The sequence below is a fragment of the Egretta garzetta genome, unplaced genomic scaffold, assembly GCF_000687185.1.
Source record: "Egretta garzetta isolate BGI_Z169 unplaced genomic scaffold, ASM68718v1 scaffold139, whole genome shotgun sequence".
Taxonomy (NCBI): Eukaryota; Metazoa; Chordata; class Aves; order Pelecaniformes; family Ardeidae; genus Egretta; species Egretta garzetta.
This window is the reverse complement of record NW_009260832.1, coordinates 1,001,814-1,016,915: the sequence shown is the minus strand read 5'-3', so window position 1 is coordinate 1,016,915 and position 15,102 is coordinate 1,001,814. Positions and strand designations below refer to the sequence as shown.

At 39.3% G+C, this 15,102-nt stretch overlaps 1 protein-coding gene across 7 annotated transcripts in view; it reads right to left on the bottom strand.

The window, feature by feature from the left end:
* Positions 1–422: 422 nt before the first annotated feature.
* Positions 423–15,102, bottom strand: part of KATNA1 (katanin catalytic subunit A1) — a 29,130-nt gene continuing 14,450 nt past the window's right edge. For 6 of the 7 annotated variants that reach the window (XM_035902376.1, XM_035902378.1, XM_035902373.1 and 3 more), the window contains 9 exons: positions 15,091–15,102; positions 12,649–12,832; positions 10,965–11,086; positions 9,679–9,784; positions 9,190–9,348; positions 7,904–8,030; positions 6,184–6,318; positions 5,783–5,909; positions 423–2,144 (listed from right to left, as the gene is read on the bottom strand). The exon at positions 15,091–15,102 ends at the window's right edge or, in 5 of these variants, runs on beyond it. In XM_035902376.1, the coding sequence (XP_035758269.1) occupies positions 1,946–2,144; positions 5,783–5,909; positions 6,184–6,318; positions 7,904–8,030; positions 9,190–9,348; positions 9,679–9,784; positions 10,965–11,086; positions 12,649–12,832; positions 15,091–15,102 (1,171 nt within the window). In that variant the 3' untranslated portion in view covers positions 423–1,945. Of the gene's footprint in view, positions 2,145–5,782; positions 5,910–6,183; positions 6,319–7,903; positions 8,031–9,189; positions 9,349–9,678; positions 9,785–10,964; positions 11,087–12,648; positions 12,839–15,090 lie in introns of all 7 variants that reach the window. The other variant, XM_035902374.1, reaches the window with a different exon arrangement.

The window sequence follows — 15,102 nt, the reverse complement described above, 5'->3', positions numbered from 1 at the left end:
TTTTCAAAAGAAGGTGAACCTCACTTTGTCCCCTTAATCCACCATGTATTGCACAGGTGTTTTGTTCATTTGGAGTGAACAGGGCTGGCTGAGCTGTAGAACCGAACTACTGCTTTTAAAACAAGGTTTAATTTAGAAGCTCTCAAAGTCTGTCACACTTTCAGTTTAAGTGGCCCCTTTCACTGGGCCGCTTCCAAGGACTAGAGCTTGTCTACTTTCCTGTCTCACTCAGGCAACTGAGTATTTTGCTTTGCTTGCAGTGAATTAATTTATGAGAAGAAATCTCCTCCTGCAACACAACTGACAGCTACGTGCTCATCCTAACAGACAAACAGAAAAACCAGTATTAAGAGAACCCACTTCTTCAAAACGCTGCATCTTTTTGTTAACCCTGACATGCATGGCCAGCCTTTTGAAAGGAAAGAGGTAAATTAGTTTTCCATTTTGGAGGTGAAAGTCTACAAATGCACACACTTGTATACCCACCTGAACGTCTTCCCTTAGTTTCTGGGTTCGTCGTGCCAGGTCCACCCAGGGATTCAGGAGCTCTCGGCAGTATCTGGAGTTCTGCTGGAGCGTCCCATCACCAGCACGGCTGAAAGTCCCTTCCCAGCATGTCCAGCTGTCACTCATGACACAGTGGTGAATTTTAAGTACATTAACAAGACGCTCATGATAACGGCATTGACACAACTCATTTGCCTTCCACTCAGGCCACCAGGTTTCGTTACCATTTGTCCTTCGCCTCTGCCTTACAGCATCCGAAAAGACGCGTGAGCAGCGATTCCACGGCCAGTTTCGTACAGCATGTACCTGCCAGCTGAAACAAGTCTCGGCGCTTTTGATTCCTGAAGCAGCATGAAGTCTAGCTGTAAGCAGAACTACAGCTGGCTGCTCTGAGATGAGCCAGCAGGAAGAAGTGTTTCCAAAATAACGGGAGACAGACAGAGATGATAGATGTTTCAGTTACAGTGACCACTGTTGAACAAAGTCTAAAGTTATGACCTAAACGGTCTCCATTCTCGGAGAACTGCTTCTCCATTCTGCTTGTCAAGTAATGCAGGAAGAGAATATAGATTTCACATCAGTTGTAAGGTCAGGGTAAGGAACAGAAACCAGCTGAGCACAAACATAACACGCGCTCTCTCAGAACAGCCTTACCAGAATAAATGTTCAGTGTAAACCAGGACTCAAACTACCAGTCCAGAGTTTTGAAGCTTACAGCACCACACAGTCCAAGAAGAAAAACGTGTTCCAGAATGCCAGGAAGCTTTTGTTTCCTCTCAGACTTAGAAGGAGCCTATGCACGTGACCCTGCATCACTGCTGCCCACACAGAGTTAGTTTGCACTGGCTGAGCGTATTTTAATATTTCTTAATGGATACCGTAAACCAGCGACGATCCTACCCCCGCCTAAACTGCAGCTCCATCTATTGACTGTCCGTAGCGCAAGGGTTGCCGTTCTAAATCTCAACTCTTGTACAGGTTCTTTATTAATACCTTAGAAACAGCTTAAGGGTAGAACGCTCTCAGATCAGCTAGCAAAACCCATCCCTATAACTGCATCTTCTTCATCCCATTTTCTAGTTCTTGGCATCCCCTACTCACGTAGCAGGGCTAGTTTGGGTTTTTTTGGTGTTAGGGTTATTTTTCAGGAGAAAACCCTCTGATGCAAGAGTATTTGAGTATTAAATCTAAATAATTTCAAAATCTTGAAGATCAAAGCAGATCCCATCAGTATCTTTCACACTGGAGAAAAACAGGTAACTTCTGAGCTAGTTCAAAGAGAGCTAGACAGAATTTGCATTTTAGAAAAAAAATTTATTTAGACATCTGTTGCTCTTAAATTACAAAAGTTAAAAAGAGCACGCAGTGCACTGACACACTATTTATTACTTCTAAAGCTGGTTTAAGACGTAAGGTGGCGTCTTTGAGATAAGACAACTCAGCATGATCCAAATTCAACTATCCATTTCTCGTATTTCTCAATGTCCGCAGCAGATACGGATTTAGAAACTTTCTTCAAAGCTATTTCAAAGTCTTCCATAGTTGTTGGCATGTGCATTTCATCTCGGGAAAGATTTCTTATTTCTTCTGGTGTCAAGCCTTCGATACGCCTTCTCATAGCCATCAGCGATGCATCTCTATTACGGATTAAAAAAAAAAAAAACCAAAAACTTACTCAACACAGGACAGCAAGTTCAGTTATTTGAAAGGCTCAACACAGCACTACAGTTAAGCTGTTGCATTCAAGAAGATAGAATAAAGAATTATAAACATTTACGGGAAGATGCCCAAGTGCTTGTACAACCTACAGCACCAGGCTATCCGTATTTTTCAAACACGGATTTATCCTCACTGGATCTCTGAATGGCTGCTATGTGCAGGTGAGGCGAAAGAGGCAGAGACTGACTGGTTGATCTCACGCCACTGCGTGCCCATGGCGTAGCTGCCGTTTATAGCATTTTTAAACAAGAGCAACGCAAAGTAATGGTTTCAACTCCTCCTGCGTGCAGAAGTGGCTGGAATGTTTTGAACGTTTCCTGGTTCAAACAGGAATCCCAGTTTAGAGGCAGAGAGGTCTGCAGTACCTACCTCCAACCTATAAATTCACAGGTAAATTCTAAGCTACAAAATCTGTTCAGCCCGTGGCTCCTCAAATTTCCGGCCTCTGCAAGCATTAAGTGCCTTTACAAGTGTGTTGCTTTCTTGCTGCGTTAAGTTTGACTGCATTTGGGTTTCCAACAGTAATAGCAGCAGCAGCAGGGGATGAACTGGTGGGGTGATAAATGGGTGACACTGGAAGACTAAAGTTCCTGCTAATTCATTGGCTTACAGCTCGCAAGAGGAAGAAGAAAATGCTGCTAATTTTGTCTAGCAGTAAAAAAGACGGAAGGGTAGCGATAGCACAACAGTATCATATCATATTAGTAGGTGAGAATCCAAAGAGAAGAACTTGTACACTGTCTTCTAGGAGGATTTAGAAAGATGGTTTCAATGTATTCTGTTTCAGTTCCACCCCCTCTCTGCAGAGGAAACCACAACTGACAGACTTCATGGATTTACTAAATTGTTAGCAATTAGAATGCATAATACGGTAACTTGAATTTCAGAACAACCCCAAAAAGTTGCCTTGTTGAACTCCATCTTAAGTCAAATATCACCAGCTTTGCTGTTGTATCATCATTTGTGAACTAAAAGCCAGTGTTACACGATGTGGGGGAGCAGGGATGGAGGAAGCCCCCATGCATCTGATTTGCCTCCAGACAGCAGTTTACAAAACAAAAACAAACCAAACAAAAAAACCCCCACCAAACCACAAACACCCACCAACCAAACACCAAAACCACCACACAACCCCCAACAAAAGCCACCCAAACTCACCCACCCATACCCACCATACCCCAACAAACTCACAAATAAAGTGCAGCTGCCACCACTTTCTTCTGTAAAGTCATTTTGCTGACAGTCATTCCAACGTCAACCACTAGTGCTTTCTCAAAGGCGCCCTTAGTGCCTGGAGAAGCACCAAAGCTACATTCAGAAAATAAGCAGCCACCCACTGGAACACGCAGCGGGGGTCAGTTCCGTTCCAAAGGCCTTTCAACCTTCACAGTCCACTCAAAGCAACGATTCAAAGTCAGTTCATACTCGCATTGAACATGGAATTTAGATGCATTTTACATTTCCCGAATGTCTTTTTAAAACAAAATTTCGCCTTCACTTTCCACAGTTACATGCTGACTGTTAGGGACTGCACTGTTCTCTCTGACTGGTTTTCAATCTGGCTCAGCAAACTTTGAATTTCACCTCAAATTCTTTAAGGTAGGAGAATAATTTGAGCAAACCAGAGTTCTTGGCTCACTTTTTCATTTAAGTTTTGCTTGTGTCGCAAGCAAGGACTGGTACAGTCTACAAGTTGGAACTTTACTGTGCTTATGTACTGTATGTCTGAACCATACAAACGTGCCTTTAAATCAGCCGTATGTCTTTTTCTCTCAGTGTAAATGAAACAATCACCTGTAAGATCTGTTTTTCCTGACACCATTAACAAAGCATAAACACACAGGTTAGTATGAGCACTTGCTTACTAATTTCAAATCGTGCACATTCAAACCCCAGTTTGTCTGGATTTCTGGTTGCTGCCACCTCAGTCAGCTCTAAGGAGACTGCCACAAATGAGAGACTCTGGTGTTTCTTTGTGGGTTTTTTGGTTTGTTTGCTTTTTTTTTTTTAATAGTATTTGTACAAATGGATTTTGATTAAAAAATAAAGAGCAACAGCATGAGTGTGTGTGTGCATATATAACGAAATCACTCAAAACCATTACAGTATTCTGCCTTTTAAACAAGTGTATTGGTATCCAGTATTAAATTAATTACAAGTAACGAACACTGAACAGACCAGAGGCGACAAACTGCAGCTAAAATGCACAAAGCAGCAGGCCAAATCAACTCTCTTTCATATAACATGAACCTATTGGCACAAACTCCTTTCAAGGCACAACCAACACCAGGACTAAGCAAAAGAATACCAGAAACTCATCTCACAAACCTACAAATGAAATAAATCTGCACAACGCTGACTCAGAGCAACTAATACACCATTCTTTTCCCAGATGCTGCGTAAGGTTTGTTCAGGAAATAGTACTGAGCCTCCAAGCTCTTAGGTCAGCTGTAAGGGACCCTGCTGTTGGAGCCCTTGGTGGCAGTTTTGCATACAGGCCGCTCGTGTTCATCTCTGCAGCACGGCACATTGCCCTCTCAGTTGTGCTGATGCGTGTTTGCAGAGCTGCATTAGCAATCAAGGCAAGAAATGGATCTGCGTTTGAGGAAAGCGACGAGGAGATGTTTTTAATCCCAAACAGTTCTCTTATCCTGTTCAAAGTACAGCCCCACAACAGTTGCGTTGGCACAACCTGGAGCTCAAGCCTCGCACCGCCACACTTTGGTGCTCCCTCCAAAGCCTGAAAGCACAGTTACACAGGTGCTTACCAGATGACAACAGCATCTTACAAAGTTTTGGTTCTTTGTCCCTTACTGCCGATTCCGTAATTTGCCACCATTGCAACCTGACCAGTGCAAATATTTAGATGTAACCAGATGACCAATAATAGTCTCTTAAAAGATCAGTCTTTCCTTCCCTTTTCACTTTGTGAAAGAAAAGAAAAGACTGGGGGAAGGGTTAGAAGGTATTTTTAGTCAATTATTTCAGGAATCTAGGTTATAGAATAGGCCCACAAATGATTGTATGCAAACAGTACTGAGGAGAAGGGGAAATGGAAGAGGCAGAAGAAAACTTCAGTCAGCCTCATCACTACAGCCAGCGTGCAGAGGACGCTGCTCCTGTACTGTCACACGATACGTATGCCTCTTCCGTGTCACGAAGGAAGAACACTCCGCATTTTTACTGTAGTTATTCTGGATGTTCTGCTGAAGTAGTATAACCTCAGTGGAATGACTGCAGCTCTACAAGTTAAAGTCTACCATCCCACAGATATTAATCACTCAAGAATTTGGCGTACATGAAAGAACATGGAATTTTACCTAAATCACAGCTTGTTTAGATTACTATGTTGCAACTGCTCTTCATCATTATTATATGAAAATATAAAATGGAAATACAGGTAAATATTAAGGCAGTATTTCACCTTTTAGCCATACATAAAAGAAAAGTTAGTCTGTTTTCATCCAACAAATTTAATCATGTAAATTGGCTACTTTACAAACAGTCTTCTCAGAGTTGTAGCAGTAGTAACACAAATGATGCAACGTTAACATACCTGCATACGTTGGTAATGTCTGCACCTGAATAACCCTCCATTTTCTCAGCTATATTTGCAAGGTCAACATCATCAGCCAGTTCCAGCTCTCGCAGATTTATTCTTAGGAGTTCCTCTCTGCCTTTTGCTAATCAAAGAATAGAAAACTGTGTCTATACAACTTGCTTTCTGAAGATAAATAATGCATTGAAGAAGGACAAGAGGGAAGAATGAGAAGGAGGACACTGTATTTGCTACAAGGTAAATGTTCAGTGTTTAGATTTAACCTGGTTCTGAATTCATCCATGAATCTGCATACACGTGTCAATCAGATTTTTAAACCAGGTGATCAAAACTAAAGGAGTATTGATAAATTTTAGATTTTAGTCTTTTCAACCTCCACTCTCCCCAAGTCTTCATACCTGATGGTAAAGGAATGTAAATTCTCTTTTCTAGTCTCCGTCTTAGGGCTTCATCAATATCCCAAGGAAAATTAGTAGCAGCTAGTACCATGACCATCTTGGAAGGATCATCATTTTCAGTAGCCCCTCCAACACCTGCATTGGAGAAAAGAGGAAGTAAAATGTACATACGTTCTGCGAAATGTCATGTATAGAGAGAACAATATCCACAATTCTATAGTATTAAAGCAGCTACTCTATTGCACTTTACTAAAGTCCAACTGCAACAGAGTTCAGTTTTTCATCTACGTGACAGCCTGCAAGCAACAAAATAGACTTGGTCTAATTAGGAGCAGGAGCATAGGCCACTGCTCAGATCAGGAAGTTCCTCTCTGTCATGGCTGGAACACTTTTACAGCAGAGTTGTTTGTATTTCTGCCATTACAGTGTTCTAGTTTTCACATCAACATCCTGTAACAGCATGTGAGGAAAAACAGAACAACCCCCCAAAACTATCACCACACCAAAAACCAGACACACACACGCACACACACACAACCTGCCCCCAACAGTATCCACTAAGAGCCATGCGAAAGCAGCATTAGTCCCCTACAAAGTTTCTTCACTTCTGAATTCAGGCCAAATGTTTCACATACACAGGTGGATTCTTACAAACTGCTGAAGTGAATGTTTAAGTCTGGTGGACTGAATCACAGCTGCTCAGAGGCAGAGAGAACACCTCAGTCTCTAAAGTACTGTGAAACTGCTGCTACATGAAGAGTTCATTTCATTAAAACTTGCTACCCTCTGCATTTACTGTTTTTGCTTGTAATCATAGGATTAGGCTGTGGAATAGCCATTGTACCTACTCTGCCTGAAAATTTGCATATAAAACACCATTTACAAATGCTCAAGTAAGAAGGACTTCAAATGGTTGTTACTAGTAAAATTAGCTTATGTACATACTTGACTTATGAGAACAGTATTACAGCTCTGCTGCTATTTAAAGTCAAACATAAAAGGGTATCAACATCGGAGAACCACAAATAAATATACAAATCTTCTGACTCATGGAATTCTATCACAAATTACTCCATAGATTAGCACTTTTCAGTTGCTCCTTTCCTTCTCCCTGCTCATCAGAGTATAAAAGGTACACCTCTATAGCAACTTTGCACAGTGTTACCTACTTTTAAACTTTGTTGATTTGTGAAATATTAACTGAATAGCTGTAACAAACTTGGTGTTTTAAAAAGAAAACTCTCCCAACCACTTCTACAAAAAATTGCCTTCATTTTTTTATTTATATCTTTAGGAGAAAAAAAAAAATCCCGAAGAAGTTAAGTGTAATGATTGCCTTTGAAGCTTATACTGGAACAGGTGACAGGTCTTATGAACCACTTTTTACTTCATTTTGGAGAAGTAAGTGATACGCTAGGTAAGACTGAGAGGAGAATTAATACTTTTTTATCTTCTGCAGTTTTGAAATCTTGTATCTTCCACTGAATCTTCATTTTTCTGGGCCAGTAATATAAAGTCATTGCTCAGATGCTAAAAATCGTTAACTAATTGGTATATTTTTTCCTTCCACACTGACAGTTGGAATAGTGTATTTGTATCTTTTTACCCCAATTTTATGTTAGACTCTCAAACAAATTGGTTCTGAAGAATGAAGTTTTGATTTTTTTTTCTCCCTCGAGTTTCCTGCAGTCCATCACTTCCCAGTGATCGGGTTATTTACCATCCATTTGAACTAGCAGTTCTGCCTTCACACGTCGGCTAGCTTCATGCTCCTCTGAAGTTCCCCTGCGACTACAGATAGAGTCTATCTCATCAATAAATATAGTTGTTGGGGCATAAAATCGAGCCTAAAGAAAACAAAAGATAAAGCACAAACTGAAATGGCAGTCTACTCACATTTAAGAAATAGCAGCATATTCAGAGCTGAGTAACGACACATTTATCCCAATGAATCAGCGTGTAAGTATCAAACAATACCTAATCTTCCCTCTCTGACCACTGCACGCAGCTATAGAGCAGCTGTGCATTCATTAATAACATTTGAGCAGCACAGTTTCTGGCAAAGTCCTATAATTGTTAGGGTTATAAACAAATGTTTAATAAGCTAAAGGCAGTTTTACACAATAGGAATAACATTTGTAACTGTGAAAGTCATCACAGATTGCCTGAGTAAGAACTCGGTTAAAGCGAAGATGAACGTTAGGCTAGGACACCATGATAGGGAAACTGTCCAAGAGACAGGTCAACTACAAAGTAACTAACCTTTCTGAAAATAAGAGAGGTCAAAGACAAAGATCTGCGATAATAAAAGCTATTGTCCTACAGTAGTTGAGATGTTGTCCGTTGTGTACATGCATTTTTGATTGGCAGGCATGGTATCAAGTCATTTAATAGGATCAAACTATACTGTAAAAAAATCTTTTATTTCCTGACTATTCTGATTACTGTAATTGCAACTCTGCTGCCCCCTTCAGTACTGGCATCCTAGCAAACACTGCATGCAAACCTGGTAACACATGAAAAAAAGACTACAAGTTCCGAGCCAATTTCAAGTGTTACGTGCTCTGAAGCCAATTTCAAGCGTTATGTGCTCTGAAGCCAGCTACAGTTTGGAAGTCCACTTATTTTAAGCACAAACAAAAAACCACCCACAACAACAACACACACGCAGCCCAAGTAGGGTTCTCACCCAGAAAGCAATTAGATTTTATCTCCAATTTTACATTCAAGCATGTTCTACAAGCACTCACCAGCTTGTAGCAAGCTACCTCTAATGTAACAAGCTAACCCTGAAAATAAAGACAACTTCATTTTTCAGTTTTTAGAATGCTATTTAGGAATAATCAGATCTTGAATGTACATAGCTAAACCAGAAGGTCCTACAGTGTTTGAAGCCTGGAGAGCTGTTTATGTATGCTATGGGTTCTACATCTTGGCAAGGTTTCTTTACTCCAGAAGTAATTCTACTTCATTATCTCACTATTTATGTTCAGAAACTTCAATCACCATTTCAAACAGTAGACGAACAAGTTTCTCAGATTCTCCTCTGTATTTTGAGGTAAGTGTGGAAGAAGAAACATTGAAAAAAGTAGTCTTGCATTCAGTGGCTACAGCTTTTGCCAGGAGGGTCTTCCCAGTACCAGGAGGGCCAACCATCAGCACACCCTATTAAAATGAAAAAGAACGACTTTTAGGACAAGAACCAAAACAGAGACAACTCCACATTTGTTTAATAGTGCAATACTAAAATACCAGATGTAAACTTTCCCTTGAAAAGTTATTCAAAGGTAAGTAACTACTATTGCTTACTCGCAACAATATAGCTGCAGACAGTGTATTTATCTGGCTGACGTCTTTATTTTGTTAGTACTATTTACCATAAATCTTGTTATTAAAAAGTGGAAAGAATTTATATAAACACCTGAAATTTCTTGTTCTGCCAAGATCCAATCTCAGAATCCTACTTATGATCACAGGATCAGATTTTTGTCATACCTTCCATGGTCTTCTAATTCCCTTAAAAAACTCTGGCATCCACATTGGCAAAACTACAGCTTCCTTAAGCAGCTTTTTGGCTTCTACTAAATCAGCGATATCATCCCTGACAAAAAAAAAAAAAAAAAAAAAAGGGAAAGCTGTTTGACGAATTCAGACAGGCTGCAAAAGAATCAGTCCACAGCTCAAAACAACATGCAATTCAACTTATTGTTACGTAACGGCTCTTCCATCATTCAGGAAAATGAGTTTAATTTATTTATGTTCTAGTGGGAAAAGCCCAAAACATTTACAGTTGACATCCAGCCAGTAGACTCTAGCTGGATGCAAAAGCAAAGAGAGACACATTAACTATTTCACTAGAGCACCATTGTTCTTATTCACAGAAAGAATTAGCAGAATAATGCAAGTTGGTTAAACTCATGCTAGTTACAGATGATGCTTTCTTCTTTTGCCAAGAGGTTGAATATTTTGGTTTCAAAACATATCTATATAGAGAAGTAGTTTCAAATCTGGAGTTGTGATTTAAGATTCAATATAAAAACTGAAACATGTATTTACATATTAAACTGAAATACATGACAGTTGCATGCATACGAAGTTGGGTGTGGGATTGTTCAGGGTTTTTTTTAAATCCTGCTTTATTTGCCACAAGGTTTTTGCTCATTTAATCCTCACAAAATCACCTAAGCTTGGAAACATTTGGAACACAAACCACCCTTTGTATTAGGTTTAATATTTAACACATTTATGTAAAGCTACTGACACGTGGTTGTATTTTATACTGGCGGTCACATTACATCCAGCAAGATTTCAAAGTGTTCCTATATTGACATAACTTCTTTGTTAATTGGTTTTCTATCTTGGTATGCCCCTAGGTAGCAAAACAGGTTTTTAAATGAAGACACTGGCAGACTCTGCAATCTTCAACACTGCAAAAGAGTTCAGGACTCTTAGAAAAGTTTGAGAAACTTTGTGTGGTCAGGTTGGATGGGGCTTTGAGCAACCTGATCTAGGGAAATGATGACCCTGCCCACGGCAAGGGGTTGGACTAGCTGATATTTAAAGGTCCCTTCCAACCCAAACTATTCTATGAATTTATGGGTGGAAAAAACAGTTCTAAAAATATTCAACTACACAAGAAATGTAGTTGCCTATTTAATGAGTAAAGAAAACCTGTAGGTACTTTTTATATGTAACATATGCTAAAATACTTAATTCTTGTCACATTTTATAAGAGGAAAAAGAAACAACTCAGAAGGACTGGCAGCAGTATTCAAACTTACCATCGAATGTTGGGATTCTGAGAAATTATATCTCTTTCCAAAGCTTCTACTAAATCTTTATCATATCCAGTACTATCAAATTTCTTTGGTTCAGACTCTGAAACCTCAGATGTGGATTTGTTCTACATATAAAGGATATAACAACGTAAATATATAACAATGGTTATGCTACTAATGGATTTTTGTAACAAGACCACAAGAGCATCATATTTCTAGAAGACAGCAACATAAACCAGCATGAAAATTATGAAGCATCCATATTACTGCTGCGCTGCAGGATCTATGTGGTTCACCAAGACTTCTGTACTGCCCTGGTCCCGTTTCCTTCTCCCCAAAGCCAGCATATTGTACTGATGCAGTTTCTTTGCTTTAGTAGATAATCAAAACTGCACACACCTATTCCAATAGAACCGTGTTTACCTCTACTCACAGAAAAATCAAAAACCATCTGAGACAGTAGCTGGGTAGGGGGAATCGGGCATAAGACTGGATCAGAAAGTGTCACACTGAGCTAGAGTATCACAAATCCTGTAATCATAAGTATGCCATATATATGGGACACAAAAAAAAAAAAAAAAGCCAAAAAAAGCAGGACTTCCATATGTAGGATGAGCAAAGGTGATCTGCAGGAAGTAAAGAAGAGCTAATTAACGGATGCAGAACCATAAACAAGAACAGCAGAAGCAGAGAAGCTACACAGTTGAAAGGGCTCCAGCAGCAGAGACCATGCAACTGAAAGGAAATAAAATGCACTAGACATACCCCAGTTTTGTTTGGTTTGTTTCGGTTTTTTAAATACACTTAACAGCAAGCGCTGGTGATGACAGAGTAACTGTAAAAAAGACCTGTCCTGTCTCTGTATGTGTATACCCTTAAGTGAGATAGGATTATCACTCAAAGAGAATGTAATGTAGCTCCTAATAAAAGTAGGAGCTTACGTAGCTAAACAATTCCACTCTTGTAGTTGATACTATTTCCACCTTGTGACACCTTGCCACAACATAAGCTTGCTGAAGCTAACAAACTCTATTACGTAGATATTTGATTTATTCAGACTCTGGAAAACTATGAATTTAATGTCTTCAGTACGATCTCTCACTCTGGTCATCAGCTAAACTTACGGGGACCAGAGCACAAGCAAAAATTAGAGCACTCTGCAAATAACAGATCATAGATTAATCTGCCTCATGCAGTATGTTGGGTTTTGTTTGCTTTAAACTGAAAAGAGTCTGGAGCTAATACCACATATCAACAAAAAAATAAGTAAAGGTCTCCCTTTTTAAGATTAATAGATCTTGAAATGCTTTGGAACAGGTGAGTCAAACTCAGTTTAAAATATACAAAAGCAATTAAAGAACCCATGAGGACATCCCATTTGAATGAGCTCCATCAGGCTTGGTTTCCAGTAATTCAGTGGTGTAATTTTAAACAACTATCTCCAAGTTGCAGTAAACAAGCCCACATTTACCAGATCACTTCCTCCAGGTGAAGGCTTGGTTTATTTTAATTAATCCATAACCAAGACTGCCCATAAAGCAAAGATACTTTACAAGGTGAGATTCAAATCAGCCCTCTGACTTGAACACAAGAAATGTTTTATAGGTGTCTAATTTTATAATACACTCAACATTAAGAAAGCAAGACTGAATTTCTCAACTTCATCTAAGTTATTTTGCAAACTTACCTTTTCCTCTTTTCCTTTATTTTGCTGATCCTTTTTTTCCCGGCTGCGGACTGCCTTCCCTTTATCATTGGGATTTCGAGAGGATGGACGGTGAGGGCCTCTGACAGCTGCACTTATACGATTACTGTGACCTCTGCAATCACTGCACTGAGCAGACTGGCGTTTTCTGGGTCCTGGCGAAGGTCTAATTAGTTGTAACATATGCAAAAAGCCTCAGTGTAAAGTCACTGGTGAGCACTACATAACCAAATCAAGCAGTTACAAACTGAAAAGCCATTTTGCTCAAGACAAAAATCTGTACGTTAGACACAAGAGAGACATTTTTAGATAGTCATTAAAAATCCATTTTCCCTTTGCCACAAGCTCAGGGCTCATTTTCTTAAAACAAGATCCTTGCTTCATATATTTAATAAAAGCAATCCTAGCATTATGGAGCTTGGGGTGGGGGAACACAAACCCACAATAATGTATTTTCTCCTTATCACAACGGTCCTCACTCTTCTACCCAAAGAAACATAAAGGTTTCTTGGAATGACAGTTTTATTTTTACTTCCCTTTATTTTCACTTCTTGGGAAAGAAAATGCATATGTGAGGCCTTTAGTTGTTTGGAACCAGACTACTTTTAGAAGAACGTATGAATAAATCAATATAGTGATTGGTATTATGTATTTCTTTTTTAAAATTCAGTTTCTTTTCCATACAAATCCATTAATCTCACAGATATACTTTTTCCATGGGTCGTCCTAAAATTCCAGCATTAACAAGCTATCAGGCAAATTGAAGTTCAGGGATATTTCTAGAGAACAGAAAATGGAAGAGACTGATAAGGAGCGCATTTACTTGAACTAGAAGATATGTTTTCACATATCATTCAAGGTGTATCAGGATCCAGTACCTTCATAAAAGTTGTCTTTAATCAATTCGCAGCAGCAAGTCTGTCAGAACTGTACATATCTCTTTAGGGTAAAATGCATACTGGGCAACACTCCTATCATGAGTAAAGTCTTTTCACTCTCCAAATAGAGAATCTACCAACCTATACTTTTATTTATGAACACCTAGCCACCTCTGAATTCCACCCTAAAGCTCAAAATAAAGGAATAGTGTGATTACATATCTAATTTCCACCTAAATTTGTGAGTTCTCCTATCTCAGTATAGGAATTTACTGTGGTTATTCCAACACAACATGGTCCATGTTTTCACTGTGGCTTTTTCATATTATCACAACTCAATACTTCACCAGCTGGCAAGATAAATGTAACGGAAAGTTTTCTTAAGTCTTTCCCTTTTTAGAAACATGAGTTTGTGTATCTTTTCTCTAGAAAGCTTCAAAACATTAGGAAAACTATACCTCCCAGACTCTATTCTTCCAGACTATTTGAATGAAATTGGCTAGCAGTGTTCCAAAGTTATTTAATGAGATAAACAGACACACTGTGATCACACAAGACCCTTTTGGTTCAGAAAGCAGGCTTAAAACAAAACAATTTTTAAAAAGTAAAAATGTACCCACAGAGACTGAAGTTATCCATCTGCAAGAAACAGCTTGTGAGTTCAAAGCCTCAAAGAACAGTTTGACAGCTGATTCATAGTCACTTTCTGTCAAAATGCACAGTTCCATGTCTGCTTTGCATGCGCTCCCATTCCCTCCTTCATGCTACCACTGGCATGTGTTAGAACCTCCAATTAACAGCTCATTTAGCTAATCTCAGGAAAAAAAACCACCAACAAAACCCAAACAGACTAAAAGCCAAACAAAAAACCACTAGCCCAGCAGAACAGTGTCTTTTTTGCCAGTTCAGCATCCTGAACCAGCTAATCAACATGAACAAAGACGAAAGTGAAAAAAATTCAGGCAACTGTGGAGGGTAAGACTATCCTTTCAGCAGCAGTTACCCTGTCAAACCCCACTCCAAGGCCTTGGTTTCACAGACACTAACCCAGTGTAATTCAAAACTACTTACGAAATAAGCAGGCTTGCCTGCAGCTGCTTGTTCCCACCCCTTCCCTTGAGCTTATGCTACCCTAACTGACCAGTTCATGAAAGAGATCAGGGAACCACCTGGCTACACAAAAGGAACTGATCTTGGACACTTCTAGATTTTACTGATACTCTGATAATATTTCTTCATCCTTTTCATAAGAGCTACATGCAGAATCATTTTAAAGTTGACGAGAAGATCAATTCAGGCACAGAGTTGAGCTTCCATGGAAAAAAAAAAAAAAAAGACGCTTGACATTAGTCAAGCCTACATAAGATAAAAGCCACAGAACCCTCTGAAGTAGGCTGCCTCAAAACGGCATCTCCGTCACTGAAAATGGTGGCAAGCTATTAGACACATCTTAAGTTCTAGAACAAAAATTACACAGGAACAGGCTGAAGTCAAAGCACACTTTGCCCTGATAAACGTTAATTTAGGTTTTCAGGTTTCCTCTTACCTACGTTCAGCA